Source organism: Tyto alba, unplaced genomic scaffold, assembly GCF_018691265.1.
Source record: "Tyto alba isolate M040663 unplaced genomic scaffold, T.alba_DEE_v4.0 Super-Scaffold_13, whole genome shotgun sequence".
Classification (NCBI taxonomy): Eukaryota; Metazoa; Chordata; class Aves; order Strigiformes; family Tytonidae; genus Tyto; species Tyto alba.
In genome coordinates this window covers 20,550,463-20,576,875 of record NW_024881275.1, presented here as the reverse complement: position 1 = coordinate 20,576,875, position 26,413 = coordinate 20,550,463, and the positions used below count along the sequence as shown (strand labels likewise).

Genomic DNA, 26,413 nt, shown 5'->3' with positions numbered 1-26,413 from the left:
GTGTATGTCAAACCAAGAGGATGATTTCCAGCAAACAATGCATCTAACAAGTGTGTGTTTAAATGCATCACAAGAACTATATTTAACCCAAAATTTACAGCCAAGGAAGGGACAAATCAACAGCTTCAGCCACTTTGCCTTCTTTCTCCAGGTTGCTCCTGCCTCTGAAGGGTAAATAACCATTCCCAGAGATTTGTCCTCTTATATAGTAGTTCAGTGAAGCCTCCCCAGTCCTCAGCATGTCCAAACCCTTCTCAGGCCCAAGGAGGGGGAATAAAGGGAAAGAAAATGACACAGGATTGTTTAATCATACCTTTGATCTCTAAGTTTCCTTCTAGGTTGTTTGTGGTTTTTTTTTTTTGTTGTTGTTGTTGTTTTTTGGTTTTGTTTTGTTTTTTTGTTTGGTTGGGCTTTTGTTTTTTTTTTTTTTTTCAAGAAAGTAGTTTGGTTTGAATACTGATATTTCAGTCATAGTTACAAATTACTTAATTTCAGCTAACAAAAATCTTGGAAGGGCTGAGTAAGTGCCTGGGTGAGGGCTAGGCTCACTGGATAAAGGACTTCTGATCACATACATTATCCCTTTTAGATTAATAGGAGATGGTTACTGTATATAATACAAGACAAAACGTGTCATAGAACAAAGTTATTTTAAGAACCATCCACACAATTAAGCTGTTGCAAAAAACCATTTATGAAAATTTTCAAGTTTCTTGAAGAGAAACCTAGAGTATTTTTAATGAAAGAACTGAAAAAATATCTGGTTTAGGTTTCAAAAACCTAGATCACTACAGGACAATCCTCATATTGGTACTGGCAAGAAAAATACACTGACCAATGGACAAAATGACAGTGTAGGCACAACATTTCGTTCAAATTCACATGACTAGTCAAAGGTATTTGCCTTCACATTTTTAAGACAACAGCAGCAAAGTTCTCAAAGGAACATTACATTAGAATAAAATGTTACCCTTGGCCAATTCTGAAACTTGTTTTACAGTCTGTACAGGCAACATGCCTCCAAACTAAGCTAGTGTTCAGCCAATTAGAAAAAAAAATAAAGGGAAGTGTGACTAAAGATTTGTAGTTGTATCAAGAAAGGTACGTGCCTACTCTGAACGATAGTATCAACTATACTTGACCCAAAAAAACCCTCAAAACCAAACTATTCTTCAAAAATATTAATCCAGTGGATTAAAAGAAACAATAAGTAATTACATGTTTCTGCCCACAACTTAATATATTCTATTCAAAACTACTGAAATACTAGAAGAACTGTGTAAGTTTACAATATGAAAACCATTTTTTTTCATGTTACCATGTACAAAAGCTAGTATTGTGCATGAAAATACCTGAAAGACCCAGAATGTCTTAAATTCTTCTTAATTCAAAGTTAATGAAACTTTATTTATGCAGTTGGCCCCAGCTATCCAAAATGCAATACAGCCAATAAACTGGTGGCCACATTTTTTTACTCTGAGCAGCCTGAAGCATATAGAACTGTTCTCTTTGGGCTTCAGTCCATGAGGTGCTTAACATTTTGGTTCTGACCCAATAATGGACCTAAACAAATTATTAAATCCTTTAACAACCAGCACTAGATAGACTTGAGTTTATTCATCAACTTCTGCTGTATGCCAGCACATAGTCTAGTCCCAGTTCTTGCACAAATAACAAGAAAAGACAAGTCATTCTCTTCTCCTCAAAGAAGTACACTAAACCTAACCTCATCCAGTGAAAAAACTCACTGTAAGAGTTAATAGCATTCTGAAATATCCATAATTTTACACAAACACATACCCATTAAACAGAGGCCTCCCTACTCTCCCCCAACACGGTAAAGTCTCTCTTATAAGCAGGATGTCTTCAAGGTCAAGACACAATTGTAAAAAAAATTTCATTTAGAGTTTGGAGGTATCATTCCTAAGCAATGTTCTGTAATTTTACACAGATATGTCCAAATCCACTTTGCCATATAAGGTCTCTTAGGTCTTTAATGTCACTTGATGCTTGAAAAAATAAAAGGGTAAGTTTGAGTTTGCTTTTCTAGTTCAGTTTCTTCCTGTGCTCTCAAGGCTAACAGGCTTTATCGGACATGAAGGTCATGAGAGTGTGATGACACTGAGAAAACATCAAGAATCTACCTTGTAAATTCTGTACCAGAAAATAATCTATTTTAAATATACCTGATCATATTGCTATCAACAAATCACCATATATACAAACTGGGTCTAGTGAATGAACGATAGCAATAAATGAAATTGTAGGTACATGATATACCTCAGTCCTAGTGAAGCCCTTCCATGTCAAAAGAACCCTAGAAAGTTGAAATGTGAGTCTGATCCATTAAGATCTAAACAGCTCAAAGAAAAAAATTATTTACATGTGGTAAAGGTATACAATAGCTTTTTGATTTTACTGCATTGAGAAATTTGCTTCTTAACCCCCTAAAGGTTAATCAGCAATGCTGGAGTTGAAATGGAAAAAAGGCCATTAAAAAACACACCAAAATCAGTTGTGTATGTTGCTTAAATTATGCATCAACAAATGTCAAAGCAAGAAATCCAGCTTAAAAAAAAAGTGAAATGTATTGAAGTTGAGTATTCAAGGTCTCTCCAATATCTACAAGAAAAACATGGAACTAAGTAGTGTTTCAGTTCTCACTGATTTTCTTTCCTGTCCTCGTTTTAGGGCACACCAAAAGCATTAGTTTCATTTTACAGTTACTTGGCAGTCTTCTAACCAAGAAATTACCATGGCAACAGAGTATTCTAAATGTTAATTTTTGGTGCTATTTGGCAAAGGAGAGTTTTAAAATTCAAAACACCTGCAGCTGGATTCCATATTAGCCAGAACTAACAATAGTACATAATCTTTTGAGTAAATAATCCAAGTGAAAAAATGTTTCTGGAACTTCATTACAAATATTTCTCTCTATTATCTGGAATGTCAGCTTGAAAGATCTAACGATTTTTAGATTCTTAGGAAAAGTTAAGAATTGCCAAGTTTACTTTTTTTTTCATTTTTAGAAAAAAAATCACTATATTACAGTATATATTTTATACATGTCAAAATATCTGGAAATGGCCAGTCTTAAGACTTATAACAGTTTCATACATTTGCATTGTAAAAACATACATAAGTAGGGAGGTAAAGGCAGCAAGAACAATGTAAATGCACCTATGTGGAGTATCAGAATTCAGTTGTTCGGTTCCAGTACAGTTTTACACAAATATATATCCACAAAAAAGAAAAACCCCACACATCCTAACCTTACAAAAAACAAAACAAGGTGAGTTTTCAGCCAGATCAGTTTCCCAAACTGTTTCCCCTTATGGTCACATGAATGCTAGCTAGTGCCAGGGAAAACAACAAAGTTAGAATGTATAGAAGGAGACAGAGAGATAGCTACAACAAACCAATCAGACTACGATAAAAGAGCTATCCCTGTATTTAATATAAGGATCAAAACCCAGCACAGAGAGTGTTAAGGAACACACAGTTTCTTCAGCCAGTGCCTATGCCATTCTGAGCTACATGCAAACAGGTTTGAAACAAGTTGTAACTCTATACATCTAACAAATGTAGACAAGTTCATGAAACATGAAGCAACTTTTTCTGGATTAAAACATAGCACCCTGCAGCCCAAAGGAGGCAGAAGCTAGCTGGAGGCACCCACAAAGCAAAACACCAGAAGCCTCTCAGTCCTTTGGGCACTCCCCATCAGGTTCCTGAGGAGGGTCGCTAAAGATGAATGGGAAAAAGCAGACTGCCTACTTGGGCGTGTTCCCACCTTTCTCACAAGAGAGCTAATGCACACATTCCCGTTAAACCCTTCCTCCACTGTCTGTCCATGCTGCTTTCTTTGTCCTTTCTCAACTGAAGCACTAAAATACGAATTTATTTTTTCAATATAGCAGCGTATTTCCTCCTGCATGAAGAACAGTTGTCAGTTCTAGCATAGTTTCTCCAAGTGGAAACCGCAATGAGTACTTAGACTGCTAGCAAAGATCATTTTCATCTAAAGGTTTTGAAAAGCAATTCCAAATATCTCAGATAGTTGGGAGGGAGTAAGGCTAGTCTAGAATTACTTGCTCATTGCCAAAGACCTAAATTTAATGGATTTATTGCTTCAAAGTCAGTGTCTCACTGTATGGAGTCAGGCTCTATGTAGTACTTCAGAAAGCATTCGAGCTCTCGAGTCCAAACCAGGATCAAGAGCTGGCTAGACATATTTCTAAACCCTAAATAGCAGTAGTTGTAAATGTCCAGATAAGAAGAAACTGTGATAAACCAGACCAAATATTCTATATTACACAAATCAGCATGTAGGTCACCACATGGAAATAAAAATTACACAAGTCTTGCAGAACAGGTAACTACCTGAAGGTGATTTCTAACACTTTAATTGATCAGATGGACATGAGTTTGAAAACCCCCCAGCTAGCACTCCGCTAAAAATATTTTCATGGAATGTGGAAGGAGGATGTGAACAAGGCAGTCAACACAGACAAGCTGAAATCAATGGATTTCTATGTCTACGTTTTCTCAATTAGACCAGAGCTCTAGCTAGAAGCCACATGTGAATTTCACATGTCCTTATGCTTTGATTTCACAGGAAGATGGTAATAGCAGAAGCTACAGTAGTGACACAAGAATTATCAGGATGAACACACATGCATAAATAATGAGTGGTGATGTTTTTTTCCCCCTTTACTCTTCAAACGGTGAACTTCTTGAAAGCAGATAAAAAAAAAAGCTCTGCTCCCAGAGCCAACATTATGAATCTCTACAGTACTTACACAATCTGAAGCGTAACACCATACATTGACTATACTAACAATGTGTGTAATTTTTTGATTAATTATACAAATTGCAAATATTATCCAAACCTGAGGAGTTGAACTGCTTTCATGAAGAGAAGAATGTGTCAAAACTGCATGTGACACCTTTCACATAACAAAATCAGAAATGCAGTGAGTGTTTCCAGTATTAATCTCAGGGGATGTGTGTGATTGCTTTGTTTCAGGATTATTTTTTTTTCCCTTTAAAGATGAACTGTCATGTTGCTACTTCTTCCACTTCGAGACAGTTCATCTTTAAAAAAAACAAAGATACAGTCAGAAGAGGTTTACAAACTTAGACCTGTGTACTGAGGATATTCTAAAAATATAACATGACTCAGGTTAATGCATAATTTTTAAAGATTAACCTCCTTTTATCTAAAAATAAGCCTGAGTAATGCTGCTGAGCACTCGCCACGCTTTCACTTACCATAACTCACAAACCATAGTATTAGCCTAGCCACCAGTGAAGAGCTAGAACTCTGTCTTCTGACCGCGTGCTACCAGATCAGCACGTGCTTTAAACGCGTGTTAAATTCAGCCCACCCGTAAAAACTCCAAAACATCAAGCGATGGGTTTGTCTGACAGAGCTAAGAGATGCAAGACTCCTTGCTACATAAATCAGCAAGAGGCCGACTAAGTACCAACTCATTTGCAACTGAACATGTAACTAAAGCAATTGAATAGATATCACTCCATCTTGCAAGGAAAGCAGAAGCAGAACAACTAGTTGGCAGCTCAGCTGAAAGGACAAACCAGTGCATCAGAACATTTCCCTTATTCTACCTCAGACTGATTGTCTGTCATGGGTATCAGTCACTTGAAAAAGTAGACTGTAGAAATGTTTACAAGAGGGGGATGGTAAGAAAGTGAATAAACTTTGGCAAACTGTTAACACAATGCTGTTTCCCTTATATTCTTCTCTACCTTCCTTCATTTACTTCCACATAGCACTTGACTGGTGAATATTTATAGAATAGTTTGGGTTGAAAGGGACCTTTAAAGGTCATCTAGTCTAATGCAACGAGCAAGGACATCTTCAAGTAGATCAGGTTGCTCAGAGCCCCATCCAACCTGACCTTGAATGTTTTCAGGCATGGGGCATCTACCACCTCTCTGGGCAACCTGTGCCAGTGTTTCACCACCCTCATGGTAAAAAAAATGTCATCCTTATGTTCAATCTAAATCTTTTAGTTTAAAACCATTACCCCTTGCCCTATAGCAACAGGCCCTAATAAAAAGTCTGTCCCCATCTTTCTTATAAGCCCTCTAAGTATTGAAAGCCCGCAATAAGGCATCCCTGGAGTCTTCTCCAGGCTGAACATCCCCAGCTCTTTCAACCTTTCTTTGCAGAAGAGATGTTCCACCCATCTGAAAAATCTTGTGTCACTCCTCTGGACCTGCTCTAACACATCCATGTCTTTCTCGTACTGGGGACTCCAGAGCTGGACACAGCACTCCAGGTGGGGTCTCACGAGAACAGAGTAGAATCACCTGCCTTGGCCTGCTGGCCACACTTCTCTTGTTGTGACCCAGGATATGGTTGGCTTTCCTGGCTGTGAGTGCACATTGCCGGCTAACATCCAGTTTTTCATCCACCCGTATCCCTAGGTCCTTCTTTGCAGGACTGTTCTCAATCCCTTCAGCCCACAACTTGTATTGATATGGGGGGGTTGCCCTGACTGAGGTGCAGGACCTTGCAGGACCCTGGCCAACTTGTTCTTTGCATGCTACAGTTCACTTTCAAGGAACTTCGTGAATGTGGCATTCATGGATCATCCATCCCTCATCAGTAGACCTCCAATGTCCTATGGGCAAACAGTCAGCGGGTCACCTGTCATACTGTCTCACACAGATTGGCATGCAAATGTGCTTTATCATTAACTAAAACATAAAGATTCATTTTCAAACCACAACAAAGCTGCTCAGCTCCAGCTGTAAAACCAGTCTGCTGCACTAGGGTACTAATTGTGTGTGGGATGAGAATGGGGAAATAGGGACAGTGGCAGTTGTATGCCAATTAGCCCTACAAGAATGGATGCTGCCCCTTCTTTTTGCACTGGTAGATCTGATCTCACATTATTCATGCATTAATTTATTTTTGGAAGGGATTTGGACAACATCCACTGAAAGAAATTATTTGCATCCAAAAAGGTGGCACAGCTTATGATGGGCTTTAAAAGCAAGCAGAAAATCGGCACCCAAACTGACTCAAAGCTTAAGATGGAAATTCTGAAGACTGCCAGCTAAGCTGATTCTTCCATATATAATTTTGTCTTTTAATAGTTTATTTAGTCTTGAAGTTCTTTAAACATTACATCAATTTCTGTAACTACTTTTATGTAACACTGACCTTATGATTAATTATTTACATGCTCAAAAAATTAAGGAAAACATATCCTATCCTACATTTAAAACACATCGGGTCCATGTCATCTCAAAAGTCCCACTTTCTCAACTTTGCTTCAAAATTTAGATTTTCAAAATTTGTTTGCTGCACAGCTTTTCCAACTGAGTTTAATTAATGATCATTTTTGCAAAGAGATAGTGGTATTGGCATCCTAAGCCACAAGAAAAAAACCTCAAGAGTCCCGAGAGACAATACACTACAACTTTTCTAAGCTATCCTGAAAAAGTGGAACATTTAAACTGTGTGTTCTGGAATTAAATTTGTTAACCTGGTTTCTGAGGAAATTAAATTTGTCAGCACATTGTTTGCCTGTCAGTATCCCTACCCAGTACTTTTGGGCTTACTAAACAGAAACCAAATTTGACAAATCAACACAGGCCAGAGCTCCTACATATTCTGTGAAAACCAGTAGCCAAGTAGGAGATAATAACTAAAATGAGCGTGCCTGGCAGAAATACACAAGCAGAATTCAAATCTTTTCCATTTTGGCTGCCAATTAGTACATAGATACTCATTCACCAGCACATCTGGCTCTGAACCAGCCACAGAACACCAGTCACATCTCCTGATCAGCCAAACAGGTGGGAAACATGGGCCATAAACTAATTACTGATTAGCACTTGAAGAGATCAACCCCAATGATAATACACTAAAAAACTATAGAGACTAAGATAACTGAGGATACTGGTACGAAGTTTTAACGAATACTGGACTCAAAGCTGTAAGATGCCAGGCATCACTGGTTCTGCAACTTGAAGATACAGTATGTTTTATTCTTACCACATTCTTTGGACTGATGTTTTTAATATGGTGATTGAAGCTTCAAGAGAAATTAGGACCCTGACACTTGTTGAACTGGACAGAAGAAGGAGAGGTTCTTCCATGCAAGATACTTCATATAAAAAGAGACAATTTTATAGTTACTTCAATTGCCTTCAGCTTACACTAGTCTCAAATGCTAAGAAGCCCGGGAAAGAATGGGAAGCCTGTACAACATTACAGCAATATTTGCCAAATATTTGTATCTCAGTATTACCAGAAAATGCATTATTTTTGTGAATCTGTCATTCAACACAACCACTCACTTTGTACTAGGACTTCAGAATTTTTATTTCAAAGCCGGGAGATATATATATAGTTGCTACTATAAAGGCATAAAGGAATCATAAAGGAAAAATGGTTTCAAGTTAATTAAGCAAATAAAGCAAAACTCAGCATCAGCTGAGGAGTTGGAGAAATACCTATTAAATCAGTTTTCAATTTCTCTATAAATTTGAAGGATAAAAAAAATGAACTAAATACCACAATTTTTAGATTGTGTATAAAGACCATGTATAACCTGGTTTTGTGAAAATTGAAAATAAAAGTAACTGATCTTACTATGATAAGAAAAATACGCTTTTTGTTTTCAAATCTAAACTACTTTTCTCCAAGCTCCTTCTCAGAGAAGTTCCTCCCTGTCTATATATAAAAGAAGAGGAAACCAAAAGGCAGGAGGGTTCTTCAGGTATGTGAAAATTCCCATCAAAAAAGGGGAAGGTCTTAACTATCATCTCCTGCTGCTAAAGCAAAACAATATTATTAAGTTTAATTAACTTTTAGATAGAATCAAACCACATCTCAAGTTGCACCATGCAACAGTTAAATCTAATTTTCATCTTATGAGTAAGTATCACCAGTACTGATGCATTTTGGAAGAATAAGCAGCTCCCCCTGTACCACACTCTCCTCACAAGCTGAAGGAATTTCTACCATGCAAGTATATTTTAAACTAATGATAAAATTTTCTCGTCTCTAATCCGTAACTCCCAAGTGACTATTTTCTTGTGTGACACTCAAATATTACACTTCTAAAGGTCAAACAGAAAAAAAATAATCTATATAACTACCATCATAATGTAACAAAAACCATCACACTGCAGATATGTAGAGAGGTATGTCATGGAATGAGGGAGTATAAGGAAAGCAAGGAATGATGCCTAGTCCAATAAAATGATCAGACAAAAGTTACAGTGAATGAAGTTCAAGAAGGGAACTTCTATGCCTGGGATAAAAAAAGCTGTAGCAATAAACGTGTAATAAGGATTTAATATTCATGTTTTCAAAGGAAGAATTCTTCTATTAAAAAAAAAAAAAAAGAGAGAGAACAAGAAAACAGGGAAAGAACAGAAAAGATGTGTATATAGTTGTCTTGTCCCACTCGGTGGGTTACAAGAGTGGTGAACCTTTTGAATTGTCCAAGGCCCTGTGTACCAGGGGACAATACAGTCTCTGCTTGGCAGAGCTGCACAGCAGGGTCAAGTCACCACAGTGACTCAGAGGAACAATTTAGCTGTTACTTTTATTAACTGACAGTTTTGGTGAGTGAGTGGAGACAATCTGACAACAATCAACCGATAATCTCCAGCGAACAATTAAAGGCACTTTGATGAAGAGACTATTTTTCTAATAACCTGTACAAAACTTATATCTCTGAATATTTGTAAGAATGATAGAGAAAGAGACAGAAAGAGGAAAAGAGAAGAGGGGGTGGAATAGGATGAGGGGAATCACCACCCTTTGGATCCTGTCTTGTCATAGAGTAGCAAGCTTGATCCCTAGGTGGTGGATTGACAAAAACACAGGCAGGGCTGTCATCTTTATATAATCTTTTTCACATCTGCTCAATAGGTGTTCCAGAAGGTTTTCAGTTTCTTTGGCCTGCCCCGGTGCAGCTGGGCAAGTTCTGCCTCTGGGCAGCAACAGGAGGGAAACAGAGAGAAACAGCCCACCCACCACCACAGAACTCAACCCACTTCTCCCCCTCCCTTTCCCCAGGGCAGCCCACTTGAATCGCTTGAGACATCCTCTTTTCAAACAGTTTATGACAGTAGTTTTACACTTTTAAAATACGTGGTACCTTTGCAAACCTTGTAAGAACTCTGCCTTCCCATTATTTAAAAAAGGCTAACAAAATCAGATTTCTGACTTTTACTGACAGATTACAGAAGTCTAGCATAAGGCTCTTCATGTGCCCTATGCTGCCCCTAGAACAAGGCCACCTAGCATGCATATAAAAATATATGTATGACAGTACATCCAATGAGTACAACCCCTGTCCAGACCTGGGGTACTCCAGTGACTGGCAAAATCCATGGTCTCAGAGGCCACACTCTGATAACCACTGATAAAAGGGAAATACAGATTTGTATCACCGATTTTTCTGACTTTCTCAAACACAATGAATATTCAGCCTGTGTCAAAGATTACTAAAACCACCAGAATGTGAGGCGAGATTCTGTTGGCTTCAAAGATGCTTCAATATTATTGGCCTGCCAGACTCTGAAACAGTATACTACTTCCCACAAAAAAAAACCCTGCTCTTCCATTAAGGTTATTTCTGCTATCATGACTCTATTACTTACCTTTTTTGTGGGAACTCTTTCTCTCACACAGCAATTATAGATTAGGCCAAAAAAATCTTAAAAGTTGAGGTATTTTAAAAGTACTCCTATATATTTTATTTTTCAGTCTTTTTGTAAGGACAGGAAAAATTCTTTCTAGTGTGACTAGAGAATTACCTTGCTAAACCAAAGAGCGTTCTTTATTCTCTGACAACAGTTTAAAAAACCCCTTCAATTTCATGATGAAAGCTTTTCATAAACACAAATGAAAGTCAGTGTCTGAAAAAAAAATATAGAAAAATCTAATAATCTGCATTTTTCCTGGAAGTTTCTTCATGACGTAAAATAGAAACTGCAGAAATGGACAAGTATGAGAAGCAGAAGGAATAAAGAGCTTAAAATATCCCTGCCAGATGTCTGACACATTATTCTTTTGTATAGAACTATACCTTCAAGCAATTAGTCTTCCATCAGGCAGTTGCCAAGATACCAGATTTACAAGAGGTAGTTTAACTATCCCAGTATTAGTTACTAATAGCTTACAGCAGAGCTCAAAAGTTCCTGCAAAAATCTTTTTTGCTGTAACAGAACAAGTGATCTCACATTACCCATCTATTTTAGGTATGGTGTGTTTATCATCCAGCTATTTAGACCTCCTCTCCGAAACCAAGTGCTGGTTCTGTTGGGGGGATTCCCTTCTTCTGAAGCTTGCTACTTTTTTTTTTTTTTTTTCTAAAGTCACCAGCTTTTTCATGCCAGATACATGTTTCCCCTCCTTATGAGCTCTCCTCATCCTATTTCCTCTTGTCCAACACACCTCATTACCCACTTATCACTTTTGACTGTTACAATAATTAAAGAATAAGCTATCTCTCTCCTCTTCCTTCCATCACTCTTGTTATTTCTGAACTGCTCCATAAGTAAGCAATCACCTTAACTGCCCTTTTGTTTCATATCTTCTGAAATTCCTATTTTATCATGTAACTAAGTATAAGTTATGCTCTCCTGCTTCTATGCTACTCATTTCCTTTTCAACAGTCCCTCAGTGATTTTTGCCACTAAATGAAATCCATTACTCATTATTTTGAACCAATTGCTATTCACAACAGTTCTTACCAGCCTCTAATGCAACCATCCTCTATCCACTCATCCACTACATTAGCGTATCTGTACATGACCTCTAACTTTTTCAGATGTGCTGTCATAAAACAGCAAACAGGAATCATTGAACTGTAGAATCATTTAGGTTGGAAAAGACACTTAATATCACAGAGTCAAACCATTAACCTAACAGTACCAAGTTCGACACTACACCATCTCGCTAAGGACCTTGTCTACATGTGTTTTAAACACCTCTAGGGATAGTGACTCAACCACTTCCATAGGCAGCCTTGTTCCAGTGCTTGAGAACCCTTTCGGTGAAGAAACTTTTCCTAATACCCAATCTAAACCCCCTCTGGTGCAGCTTGAGGCCATTTCCCCTTGCTCCATCACTTGCTACTTGGGATAAGACACCAAGACCCACCTCGCCAGAGTCTCAGGCAGCTGTAGAGAGTGATAAGTCTCCCTACAGCCGCCTCCTCTCCAGACTAAAGAACCCCCAGTTCCCTCAGCCACTCCTCATAAGACTTGTGCTCAAGACCACTCACCGGAGTTGTTGCTCTTCTTTGGACATGCTCCAGCACCTCAGCATCTTTCTTGTAGTGAGGGGCCCAAACCTGAACCCAGTATTGGATGTGCAGCGTCACCAGGGCCGTGTACAGGGGGACAATCACTTCCCTAGTCCTGCTGGCCACAGCATTTCTGATACAAGTCAAGATGTCATTGGCTTTCTTGGCCACATGAGCACACTGCCAGCTCATATTCAGCTGGCTGTTGACCAACAGTCCCATGTCCTTTTCTGCTGGGCACCTTTCCAGGCACTCCTCCAAGACTGTAGCTTTGCATGGGGTTGTTGTGACACAAGTGCAGGACCTGGCACTAAGCCTTGATGAACGCCATACAGTTGGCCTTGGCCCATAAATCCAGCCTGTCCCAATCCCTCTGTAGACTCTTTCTACCCTCAAGCAGGTCAACACGCCCACCTCACTTGGTGTTGTCTGTAAACTTTCTGAGGGTGCACTCGATCCCCTCGTCCAGATCACTGATAAAGATATTAAATAGAACTGGCTGCCATAATGAGCCCTGAGGAACACCACTTGTGACCATCCACCAACTGGATTTAACTCCATTCACAACTCTTTGGACCCAGCCATCCAGCCAGTTTTTTACCCAGCAAAGATTACACCCATCCACACCAAGGGCAGCCAGTTTCTCCAGGAGAACGACGTGGGACATGGTGTCAAATGCTTTATTAAAGTCCAGGTAAACAACATTTACAACCTTTCCCTCATCCATGAAAGAGGTCACCTTGCCATAAGAGATCAGATCAATCAAGCAGGACCTGCCTTTCATAAACCCATGCTGACTGGGCCTGATCACCTGGTTGTCCTCTGTGTGCACTCAAGATGATCTGCTCCAGCACCGAGGCCAGGCTGACAGGCATGTCGTTCCTTGGATCCTCCTTCTGGCCCCTTCCTGTGCAGGGGTGTCACATTTGCTAACCTCTGGTCAACTGGGACCTCCCTGCTTAGCCAGGACTGCTGATAAATGATGGAAAGTGGCTTGGTGAGCACTTCCACAACCTCCCTCAGTATCCTGGGGTGGATATCAAGGGCATAGCTGATTCTTAAAATAATGAAGATAGCCTGTTATCATAGTAAAAGCCCTGAGATGCCATCTACCTGGCACATCACAATGGCTACAAATTTAATAGAAAACATTCCCCATACCACTTAGAGATTCAGATGTCCATACTCAGCATTTACTGATAGCTCTATGACAGTAATATACTATATATATTGCTTATATAAAAATAACATTTCTGTTTGCCCTGATCCACCACTAAAATAATAATTTGTTAATATAAATGATTTAGAATTAAAAAAATTATTAATTTAAATAATTTGTTTTCTTTAAAAGGGGTGGGCTTTTTTGTGAACACTTTCTTTCAAGACAAAATAAATGTTATTTCAGTATGTATAGTTTAAAAAGTACTAGCATTATACCCTGAGGAATAAGTTTTGTTTTCCATTGGTCAGTTTTATTTTGCTGGCTAGTTTTCATTCTCTATTGAAATTATCAAGGTCAGAATCTAGGAAAATGAGCTAAGAACTCCTTAAATGCAAAAGAAAAAAAGAGAACAAAAATAATGGAGGAATAACGCAATTTTATAGCCGTTTTAAAACATATTTGGAGATTTTTATTTTAAACTGTCTTATTCTCATTATTACAGTTATTCGGAAACTGAGTAAGACGCATCATAAGATGGCACTCTGTCTAGAACAGCTTCCAAACAAAGAGCTATTCCTGATTCACCTCTTACATTTGCACCTTATCTTAACACACAGTTACTTCTAGGAGAAAGACAAGCCCTAATTCCAGCATTTGAGTCATTAAAAACAGGAAACTAAATGTCATTAATATTTTATTCCTCACTCGTGCGCTCTTGCTCCTATTGGAACACTACTCATTTCCGCTCCTGGTCAGGGTAATGAATTTGAGATTGAACTCTATCACATCGTATCAATTTTAAAGACCTTTGCACCCTACCAAGCTGCTATACAACAATATCTTAAATTGATAGTTGTCTAACTCAACTGCTGAGAGCCACTTTATATCCAAACTTTGCTTTACCACAGATACAAGTCTACAAACATAAAATAAGTTAGCTTGCAACACAACTGAATGAATCCAACCAGATCTCTAAATACACTCAAACTTAAATTTGAGAATTAGAGCCCCTAGCTTTTTTTTGGTGTCATGGAGCTCTCGTTATCAAACTTACTGGTGATTTAAATGGGAGTTCTCTAAAAGCCATTATACAAATACTCTGCTGGACCCAATTTTGACCTGCTTACTCAACACAAAAATTACAGAACATAAAAGCATGACTAAGGTGACTACAGAACAGACAATACACCAGAATAAAAATGAACAGAATATTTGCATTCTAAAAAAATGGTAATGAATTCACATTCTAAGTAGTTAGTTTTGAATACATATATACACACACACACAGATTTTATTTGGTGTTAAATGCCATATGAATAAACATGTATCATTGTGAACCATGTTTGCAACAGAAATAATGTAATGCTATTTATTTTTCATACAAATCAGTACAAGAATTTAAAATCTCTTTCTCTTACATGATTTAAAGGACAATCAAAAAAGTAATTGAATTTAGTAGCTGGCCACTTTTGTGCTAAAACCCTAACTAAAAAACTTTTCCCTTAATTCCTCTTCACTATACTGACCTACACAGCATAAGACAAACTGAAAGGAATTTTATCAATGCTGTATCAACTGGCCATTGATTACTATTCTCTTTCTAGGAAACCTCCAAGCCTCAAATCCTGTCAAGAAAAATCCAACACCACCCTCTCCCTTCTACACTCATTTCAGCCTTGCTTCCTTCTTCATTTGGTAGCAAGCTTGCAAAGGTTGCAGAAAGATGTCTGCAATGACAGCAGTAAGCAATTAAGCACACTTACTGTAATAGAGACTTTTTAAAAAATATTTTATGCACGTATATATACCCATAAAATACATCTGATACCAGATTATACTGGGTACTGCAAGTATTTCACAGTTCCTTTAAAATAAAAGTTACAAAGTTTCCCATGACTGAGTTTGCATGTTTTTTTCATTATTGTACACTACCACACCAAGGAGCCACAGATGTTTTGTTTTATGAGAGCATCTTACTAGTCTACGTGGCCTACCACACACACTTCATATAAACCACTTGAGCTAAGGAAAAGTTTTCATTTCTGTCCTGAAGTACAGCAGTTCGATAATGGCTGTATACAATATTGTCAGAAGCAAAAACCAGCATAGTTTGCCATGTTTAATTGCTTTAGTAATCCACTGAAACAAAATCTGTGCAAATAGCAGATCTGAATTTGCTGTTAATATTAGTATAACTGATGATGTGGCAACTCTAGAAACTTTAGAAACAGCTGCTGGAACAGTTCCTAGGAAAAAAAACAAAGCCACAATTCCTCAGAATTCTATCTCACAGAGTATAAGTTTGGAAATTTCATAAGCTTTCAAAAGACCTTTTCCTTAGGACATTTACATGGTCTGTAAAAGAATGTCAGTAATTTAACACTTGAACTGACTTAAGCAGAATTCAAGCCCAATCTAGCACTACTTTCTTCTCCTTCAAGAAACTGTTGTGCTTAAAATTATTTATTAGTAACACAAGTAATGCAAGAATTTTCACATGCATTTCCACAGAGCTAAAATGACTGCTGCGAAGTACTCCAGAGTTTAAAGAGAAATTCCTGTTTGCTTTCTAACTTTGCACAGTCTTGTAATTTCCAGAAAAAAAGTAGTGATTTGCCAGTAGACGGAAAAATAAACTGATGGAAAAGGTTAGATATTTGGTTTTGAATTGCATAGAAATTTATTTTTTCTCTGTTCTTGTGACTTGTTTGTACGTCCTTCCAAGACTTTAGACCGATTTCAGTGACATACAAGAGACTGTATGACGATGCTCAAGGAAGTATTTAAGACCATGTGCAAGCCAGGGATACACAGATCTTGCAAGTGCGAGAACTCAGCGACACCTTCAGTTTTGACCACAGAGCATCCTAGACACCGGTATTTTTTCAGAAGTATCTATATGTTAACCACTTTACCTTAAGAATAATTTTGAAGTGGTCACAGATGAACCTAAAGCTGACTTAAGCTACCCAAGAGACTCTCTCTCTGATATAGTTCAACCATTCTGGCAGAGAGCTCAGAACAGCACCAGAACTGGTGTCCACTATCTGAGGAACAATCTAGATGTTGCAGCACTTACCAGAACTAAAAAGCCTAAAATTACAGACCTTCTTCAATGTGAAGGAGTCTAGGACATATGCTTTTACTTCAGAAGAGAAGCTTGGCCAGCATGCTGGTTAGGTGCTGGATCGACCAAGGCTCATAAGCCAGCAACAGAACAGCAAAAGGGAACTCATCTGTAGACCAGTAAGAATTTCCTCAGGGGTAAAAAGTTCTAAGTTCCAGTATTTCCTTTGAGGCAGCTCACGTATTTTATGTTAATTGTTGGATAAGCAGACTTTGGACCACTGCCAAGGACTTTTCCTACGGAAATGCTCCCACTGGTGAAATACATGACCAGGCTCCCCTCACCTCATAAAGTCTCCCTTCTTTGCCGGACAGTAGCCCACTGTTAGCATTTGTGATTAGTGCACTCTGCTGGTCGTTGAGATCACAGGATCACTCATCTCAGACAGAGAACCTGTACACCAGCTTGTTCAGCTGTAAGGTTTTTTAACAACTAAGCCATTAGACAATAAATGCAGCATTTTCCCCATCAGAGACATACTTTGAAAGAAGGCATAATATTTCAAATTATGAGCAGTGAGATACCTCACAGCTCAGTCCAATACTGGATAACTGGTCAGCTACCTCACCTCCCCTTCAGGCAGCTATGAAGTCAGCACACAGGAATATTAAATTGCCCTAAAGGAACTCCTAGATTCCCACATAGCCCAGGGGATAGCACATGAAACAGACCTTTGGGGGTAGCTACTTTATTTCAAAGAGAAGCCTGGATCACCGCACTGGGCTGGCTGCCCAGTATTTCAGACTGCTTTAAACACTGTAATGCCTAGAGCACTCAGTCACAATTTTGAAAGTTTCCGTCTAGGATTCTTTTTTATCACTAGTAAAGTAGGTCCAGGAATGCACTTAAAAATATCGCAACATACCTTAGGTAACACTAGTCATTTGGATATAATACACTAAAAAACTGAATGCTCACATCAACTCCTTCATGATAGTGGAAAGCAATTTTAAAGAAAACCCAGGAAAGAAGGACTAAGTGTTCAGTTCTCTGATTACTGTGGGAAATACAACTCCTGAAAATTATGTTTTGTTTACTTACTACTGGACTGCAACTTGTTTTAAGAGCTATTTTGCAACAGGTTTTTTCCCCCTCCTTGATAAGCCATTGGTCACATTTTCCAAAAATAAACAAAAATTTATTTAACTGTAACAGTGAAAGTATAAGAATCTTCTTTCAAACTGATACGTAACTACTCTCCAAAGAACTCATTATATATAACGTTGTCAAGATCAGATCAATGCAAGGGCTCCTTTGGCTTCCTTTCTGAACCCTCATGCTCCCTTGTTTATATATATAATTTCTGTAACATGAGCACCTGGCAGACAACATAACTGCACGGCATATAATCATCCAGATGTTCGTAGATTTTACTTTTTGAACACCCTCCCCAAATCTTATGCTTACTTCATACAAATGCCACTGCCTAACGATAAACACTCCAATGAGATGCAAAGCAGCACAGTTCTACAAGTCCCACACGGCAACTGAACAGCTCGCTGGGGTAGATGGGGGACAGTCCACCTCCACCTCTCCTTCACATCCCTCCCATTCACTCTTGGTCCCGTGTTCCTGCTGCTCTCACTCCTTATAAGACCCTGCTACCTTAAAACAGTAGCAGAAAATTGCTTTAGCAAAATATTTATTCTGCTCACAGATGAGGGCGGCAGGACAATGTGGCTGGAATGGCTGAGGTGCAATAATAAGAAGTCCCAGCTTCGGAGACAATGAATCCAGCTGCCTGTGAAACCAGCACCAGAGAATCACAGTCCTTCAGGGGCACATTGCATGTGTCAGACAGCACACACTGAACAGCAAAGCAATGCTTCACAATAAGTCTTATACGAATGGCCTTTCAATGTTAAAAAGCGTCTCAGTTTCTACAGTCTAAAGTGTGGGGAGAAAAAAAAAAAGTGATTAATAACAAAATCTTGAATTGTATGCTTAAATTGTCATCTTAAGTCAATGAAAACACAGACAGGCGCATGACATCTGAGTGGTATGGAAGTCAATGCTGAAGAAGGCTGAAAATATGGAAGAGCTTAAGTAAAAGCAAATAAATACCATGGAGAAGTCTTAAAACTTACTTTGGATGGAATGTTTCTCTGCAAAAATGGTGATCGTTCAATGATCAAAAAACCCTATAAGTTAATTTAATGTTGGATCAATTTAAAGCTGACACTTATACAAGCATGTAAGTAATGAGGTTTTTCACATTTTCACATTTAATGCACCTTACAAAAATCATGATGCAGTTCCTGGCTATACAAGTCAATTCAGCCTCAGAAGGAATGAATGGCCCTCTCAAATTCTCCCCTCTCTATTCTTTAACAATTCCACCTGATATCCCAATCAGACCACATTTTTTTCCATTGCTATACAGAAACTTTGGTCACCAAAAGTGATTTAGTTTTTTGGCCTTTCAGCAATTTCTGAATGAAGGCATGTGTAAACGCAATTTCAGTGTTCTCCTGTTTACATTTGTTATCTTAGCTGTGTCTGACCACTTAACGACAAACAGGACACCTACCCATGCTACACCAGGTCAACACAGCCTTTAAATAAGCATTTCCAAATATATACTTCCTTCTGGTTGCACTGTGATAAAAGATGCAAGTTTCACAGAATTACAATTATAATTCAGACTGCAGTTTCAGACTTTCAGAGACTGCATGTCAGTCTTTCTTCACAAGCTAAGGTTATTTCCCATGGCTCTTTTTTTCATAATCAGCCATGCTATGCATCTTTGACTTTGCTGTACACCAGTCTAAATCCTTAGCCACATATTTACATTGTTTTCTGAGCATGTCCTTCACCTAAATTGCAGTCCAGATAACTCAGAGGACAGGATGTCAGTACCACATCTAAAGAGTCAAAGGGCCTGAGTAGTGCTGCATTGAGTAGAACAACACAAAGTGTTGGGACCCAAACCACTGAATGGAATCTACCACCTTGAGCTTCATTACTAAGCTCCCTACATAACATTTTTCAAATCTGCACTTTGTTTAGCAGACTGAAAAACGTGTGCACACACGTTACTCTGAAGATATACTTTTACCTTGACTCCACCTTTTAGGGAACAAACCCCCAAATACTTCAATTGTGGGTAACAAGCATTGTGTAGACATCAGCTTTTATTATTTAAAAGCATAACTTTGTATACAAAGCTCAATCTTTTCTAATTCAGTGAGATGTCCACAACATTCTTATATACAGATGTTATTTTGAATGCATTCAATTGATTATTAAATACAAAGTGAAGAGAAAACTTCACCTGATACTTAAGTTTCCATACCCAAACAAGTTTGGCAAATTCAATTCATGTCCCATGGACAGACACAACTCTCAATTCTGAGAACATTTAAAGTTTCTTTACATAACATGATGCCTTATTATTCAACTTCAGTGATTACAGCACTCATGTAGATACACAATAGAACATTTATTTTTAAAACAATTCCTTGAGACATCATTTGCATTAGCTTCATGGACTTTTGCATCTTAATTCCTGGAAGTAGTAGTAAGCAGAATTTAATTCTAAAAGAAAAGAAAAAAGAGGGCAGAGAAATAACTGTATTTATTGTAATTATATGATATTGGTAGCAGAGCATAACTGTAAAAGCAAGAACATAATTTAAGAAGAATGGCTTCTGAAGAAAACAGAAATCTGGGTTCATTCCCATTCAAAATCTTCAGTTTTACACTACTGTATAATGCTGATTAACAATCATTTTTCATATTAAACATGAGCTATCTCCCTTTAAACTTGCCCTTGTCTACCACAGTTGATGATTATGTGCTGCCATCTAGCAAATGTTTCCAGAAAAGTTTAACTTTGGAAGCTATTCTGTGACAAGACACCTGAAAATTCTTAGAAAGCTTTTTAAAAAAGGAAACATATACAAGAGAGCAATAGTTTTTTCAAAAGATTCCTTCAGCATGCATGCTTATAAAATTAAACACAAGATGAGAATACTAAGCCTAACCAGGCTTAATAACAGACAAACCCTACAAAAACATAATCGCACACAGTTGCTACATAATAATTGCAAAACTTAATTTTTCATTCTACAAGTTATGTTTTCCCTTGTATAAAAGAAGGTGATGATAAAAAAATGGCAAGAAATGCTGCATTTTGCTCCTCTTTCTCAAAAATTCTAGACCTCACTGTTTCACTTTCTTCTAACTTTCTGCAGTCTTTACTTCCTCCCTCCCACACCTTGTGCACAGAAATCAAAATGCAGTAATCCATACAGGAATGGGATGTCTGAACTATAAAAGCATCTGTGTGGTTTAACTCTCTTCAATCTTAATTTTTCAGTCATACAGTCACACTGAAACTGTACCACATTATTTGCCAGTATCAAGATGATGGCTTCCTAAAATTGCTGGACCTTGCTAACTATGGGTTCTGTCAAGATCTTGCTTTTTTCTATCATCTAGGTATATATATGCGATTAGGGAAAAAGAAAAATAACATTAATATGCTTTTGGCACGATACCCATTTGTTAACATGGAAATAAGGTGAGTTTCTCAAGCTGTTACACTGATATAAACAACTTTACATGAAAAATTAAAATAAATTATGAATATATCTATTTATTCTGTGAATAGCTGAATAATTATGACAGATTTTTTATATTTTTGTCTTATTTCACCTCATCACAACTGTAATTCCCTCTTATTTTCACCCAGAATCCTTACCACTGTACAGTAACTTCAGATCCCACTCATACAGTCACCTTAACAGTATGACATTTTCATTCTCTGTTCCCTATTAGACCAGAACAGTTACAAGCATGTTGCTTCATGAAGGCACTATTCATTAACCAAACGATAATTTAAAAAGCAACAAAACGAACAACTTTTGAGGTCTCCATTCTTTTCCAAATTCTCTGAAACTAGCCAAGGAATTAAAAAGCAGTCAGAAAGGAGACACACGTCAGTCCTTCATTTGCCTCATTTCCTTGGAGGATTAGATTTTCTTAACAATATTCAATTTTCAAGTTTCTTTTGTGATAAGAAGGTAAATCATCACCAAATTGAATGTCGTCTAATTTCAAAACATGTATACACTTGACTTCGTTCCGATACTGGAACCAAAGGCTTGATTTTTACACTGCACTAACAAAACTTTCCATTGAGAGTGAGGGGTTTTTGTGTTTTCACCAGCACAGTAATGCCAGAACAACTCATGCCATTAAATTATAATAAAATGAAGCTACTTACTCAGGTGTTCAGTAACTATCCTTCTCATTTAGAAATAAGCTAAACAAGTATATGTTATCTGTAAAAAGCAGATGCTGTGCAACTTTTACCTATGACAATACAGTTTATAGGAATGCTGTAGAAACTCCAGAACAAAAAAGTTTTGGGATATTGATAACTATTTGTTTTGTTAATTACTGGTATCAAACATATAAAGGAAGCAATGGAAATAAAGGTCAATTTACATTAAGAAAGGTGCCAATTTATCTTACTGAGAAACACTGGTTTTGGACTACTTGTTCCTCCTAGAAACAAAATATGAATTGGTAAAAAAAAAAAATCTAAACCTATCATCCTAGAATTTCTTAAGATTCCATCATTTATCAGGTTATTACAGTTTGTTATATTAATTAACAGCATAAGTCTGCCTTTGCCAGAATTAAAACCTAGAATATGCTAATTTAAGAGAGCTGAATTTACAAGGCCTTATACAGAACTACTGTAAATCCAGCTAAGACAAGTTTATCACCAGTATAAGGGTCACAAGGTTCTTTCTTCAACAACTGCCATCACGTCTATTTGACAGCCTAATGGGGGAAGAGATTTACGTGATCCCTAGCATTGGCATTCCACGATCAGCCAAAGGTGCATAGTAGACAGCTGCTTTGTAATAACATTTTCCCTTAGCAAACTGTAAGACTACACAAATAGTTTAAAACATTAGACTTTCTAAAATCATTACTTTATTCACACACAAATTCCACCATTTCACCCTTGTTAGAGGAAGATAAATATTTTTGACCAGCAACACACATTCTTACAAGGGCATCTCAGTAACAAATACACAGAGGACATCCAGGTATTGGTAAAGAAAGCATTTCTTTCAGACTTTATGACTAGTCACCATAGTACGTAATACAGCTCTGATCCTTACGAAAAGGTATAGGTGCAGAAATGGAAAATATTGTTTGATCTACTCACACTAGGCCTCCATGATATTCTTAGCCTGCCTGACTTTCTGTTCCTCTTGGTAAGACTGCATCCAGGATTTTAGTCTCTGTACTACCTTGCATCTTGGATTGACCTGTTATTAGAGAATTCCTACTTTTGTGCTAGCTCTGATGAAAGCTCCCACCTCCACAAAATCTAAGAACCTACTTTGAGTTTCCTCTTAGGATAGGGTTATGTTTGAACTGTAAGAAGCAACAGCATTCCCAGCGTCCTTACTGAAATTTTTCAATGTTTTGTACAGAAACTCATCGTATTCTATCTTTTTCCGAAGAACTGTTTGGTCATTCCTCAGTCAAACAATGCTTCCTTCTTCATCCAGTGTTATACAAGTATCTCTTTGATGAAAGACTAGGAATCATCACCTGAACTCAGTCAAAAAAATCCCTGCTTCAGCAATGAAATGCTCTCTTCTTTCTCTGGTGATTCACTATCATACTTCAATGTGAAATCATTCATGTTTGATCAGATATTTGTTAATAGCAAGAATCAAAAGCTTGTAATAAATCAGAGTAAATATCTACATCTTACATAATATCAAATGACATTTTTTCTGATGAAAAGGCTACTTTTCACTAAACTCTTGACTTGCAAATCAACCTCTCTCATAGCTAGTGTATGTCTAGAACATAAAACTTACGTTAAATACAAGCGTAATCTGAGAATGCTTGTATTATACTCATTTTGGTTCTGCTGATGACAAACAGTAACTTTAACCATGCTGTGAATTATCTAGGAACCGCGGAAGTGCACAATGCCATCTGCAGAAGCTCATACAATACATGCTCAGCAGAATTGTCAGCTACTCTTTAGGTGCTGCAGTAACTGTTTAAAGAGCATGGTTTAGTTGGGTCAGACTTATTGCACGCAACGATTTGCAAATGCGTAGTCAAAACCCACTGCAAGTGAAACACGCCTAATTTAATTCATGCTATAGAACAGGAAAGAATTCAGAAATAAATATGAAACACCAACCTTCTTATAGAACTGGAAAAGGTTAGGCCTAACCTATTAATTTCTCATTATCAGCTCCTCCACTTCCAAGAAAATAGGGCAAGATCTTATCTTTGCTATCCAGGAGACAGGGAGCTGAGAGTTTGGTAGGTCTGCGAGAACCACCTGCAAAACCCCAGTGCGAACACAAACGCAGTAAGCCATGACACGACACGGTGATGACACGGCACTCCACGACGGGACACGGAACCGAAGCGCACGTGCCGACTGCTGCGCATCACCCCCCGTAACGGCTGCTCGTCTTCGCAAGGCAGAGCTTGATTCCCACCGCGCAGCCCCTTCCCGGGGGACAGCGGCAGCCGCCTCAGGCCACACGGCGACGGCCGCGGCCGGGGCCCTCCCTGCCGCCCCAGGCAGCCACGCCGGCCCTGGGGAGGGTCGGGAAGGGCCCGCCCCGGCCCTGCCCGCGCACACGGTGACCCGCCGCCGCCGCCAGGCTCCGACACTTTCCTCTCCCCGCTCCCGCGCCGGGCCCTCCCCGGCCGCCCCCGCCGGCCTAAGCGCCGACCACCATCCCAGAGGCCGCGGGGAGCTAGTGGCTCACCTCGTTGTTGAGGTTCAGCACGGGGGCCATGGCGCCGAGCCGAGCCGAGCCGAGCCGAGCCCTGGCCTCCGGCCTCCCCCTCCTCACGCCGTCGCACCGGCGGCGCCAATCGAAACTGCGCGCATGCGCCGCGCCCGCCCGGGCAGGCCCCGCTCCGGGCTGGAACTCTATGGGTCGGGCCTCTCTAGGCCCCGCTATCGAAGGCCGCGGTCCTCCGGCCCCGCCCCCGCCACGCCGGTGCCGCCTCGCTGAGGACAGGGGAGGGCGGGCTGTGGGCGGGGGGCGGGGCGGAAGGGGGTGGTGGGTGGGGCCCGTGCGGCGGTGATTGATAGGGGGCGGGCCGCGGGACAGAGCTGCCTTCGCGCGGGCGCAAACCGGGAACGTCTCGCCCTTGCCTTGCGTTTTACGTTGCCGCATTGCTTCTTCGGCTGGCTGAATCTGAAACGTAGGAAAATGTACACCTCTAAATCCTTAAACTGAAGAGGTACCTGCCTGCCCCCCCGAATAGTTTATCATTTTATAAATAATCTGGTGTTCTTACTTTTCTCGTCCTGTTGCTGCCATTATTTAACTAGCCTAAAAAAAAAGATTACGTGAGTACACAGTGAACAGTGCCGTATTTCTAGACTTAGGTTTCATTATCTCCACCCCACTCCCGCCTAATTTCCCCCATGACACAAAACCTGCCTCCATTTTCAAACTGCTTTAAAATGTTCACGTTGACCTTTCGATTTGTGCAGAAGGCAGAAAGGATGGATCGTGCAGAAACCAAATGATCTAGCGCAGTAAAATTTTACATAGTTCATTTTAAGTAGCTGTAGTGAAGTGGGGCTGAGCATGTTTTGGACTCGGTCTGAAAAGTTTGGCAAAGTTGCATCAGAACTTTTCCTCATTGTTTCCAGTTTATTGTGCTAGAAGGAACGGTTGATTTGTTATATATATTTTTCTGTATTACCAAGACGGGACTTTTACAAAGCTAATGCCTAAATGTAAGCAAGTCTTACCATGTCTAGGGAATGAATCGGCAACTGTTTCACATTGCTGGTTATCTGTGGCAGTATTCAAAAGTCCTGCGATCTTATTTGAAAATCTTTGGGGAAATTGTTTCAAATATAAAGCTTTTTTGTTCATAGGAATAAAATCAGTTTTAGGAAATTCTGTGGATGTTCACCAGCAATTAGCTGGCCCCTGGATGGCACTGTTGCACCTGGAATTTTTCTGCTTTGAAGTCCGAATATTTAAACAAATACAACTGTTGTCAGCTGTCTCTGTAATGGATTTTGTCTGCAGGGTCTAGCATTTAGATCTTGTATTTCAATGTTTGATTTCTAACTGGTGCTCTGGCATCTTCTGTAAGTGAACTGCAGCCAAATCACCTTTGGCGGTAATTTTCATCAAGTCTTCCATGCAAGTGGGATCAGAGTTCCATTTCGGATGTTTCAGAAAGTGGCACTGGTTGTTCAGCAGCAGTCTAGGTTTCATTTGGATTAATAAAGATCCAACGGAAAGGAAACTTCTTCAAACCCATCCTTTCATAATGTAGTCAAGGTATTTTGTTCCACAGAATTGCCAAGAATGCTTTGGCTCTGACTACAGGTGAGGGGTATTTACCACAGCTGCTGTTTTGGAAAAATTCTGACCTGAAGTTATATCCAGCCTGCCTAAAGTCATATAGCATTCTTTGCTTTTTAGTACTAGTAATGGCAAACATCTGTGGGTTCTACATAAGAACTAGTTGAATTTGATTATGACTGCATATAAAGCAGTCTTGGATGTGATGCACTCAATACCATCAATGTATTTTGAAAAACTAAATAATGTGATCTCTTACCTAGATTGGTTTTGCATGCAATGAGTATAAAATTGGAATCAGAAACTCATCATGGAAAGATCTTCAAAGAAAATAAAGAGGTGCTTCCCTCCTTTTTGATTTTTCGTGTAAAACTAATTCCCAGATATACGAGTCTTAAATTCTGTTGTGCAAAGAAGAAGACAAAAGTGGGACCAGGGAGCCAGAAGTGGTTCTGTGACTCCAACCAGT

General features: G+C 39.0%; 1 protein-coding gene across 2 annotated transcripts in view; it reads right to left on the bottom strand.

The window, feature by feature from the left end:
• Positions 1-24,569, bottom strand: part of SRFBP1 (serum response factor binding protein 1) — an 81,470-nt gene extending 56,901 nt beyond the window's left edge. For both annotated transcript variants that reach the window (XM_042787937.1, XM_042787936.1), the window contains exon 1: positions 24,373-24,569. In XM_042787937.1, coding sequence (XP_042643871.1) covers positions 24,373-24,402 — 30 coding nt within the window. In that variant the 5' untranslated portion in view covers positions 24,403-24,569. The remainder of the gene's footprint in view (positions 1-24,372) is intronic.
• Between the last annotated feature and the right edge of the window lie 1,844 nt (positions 24,570-26,413).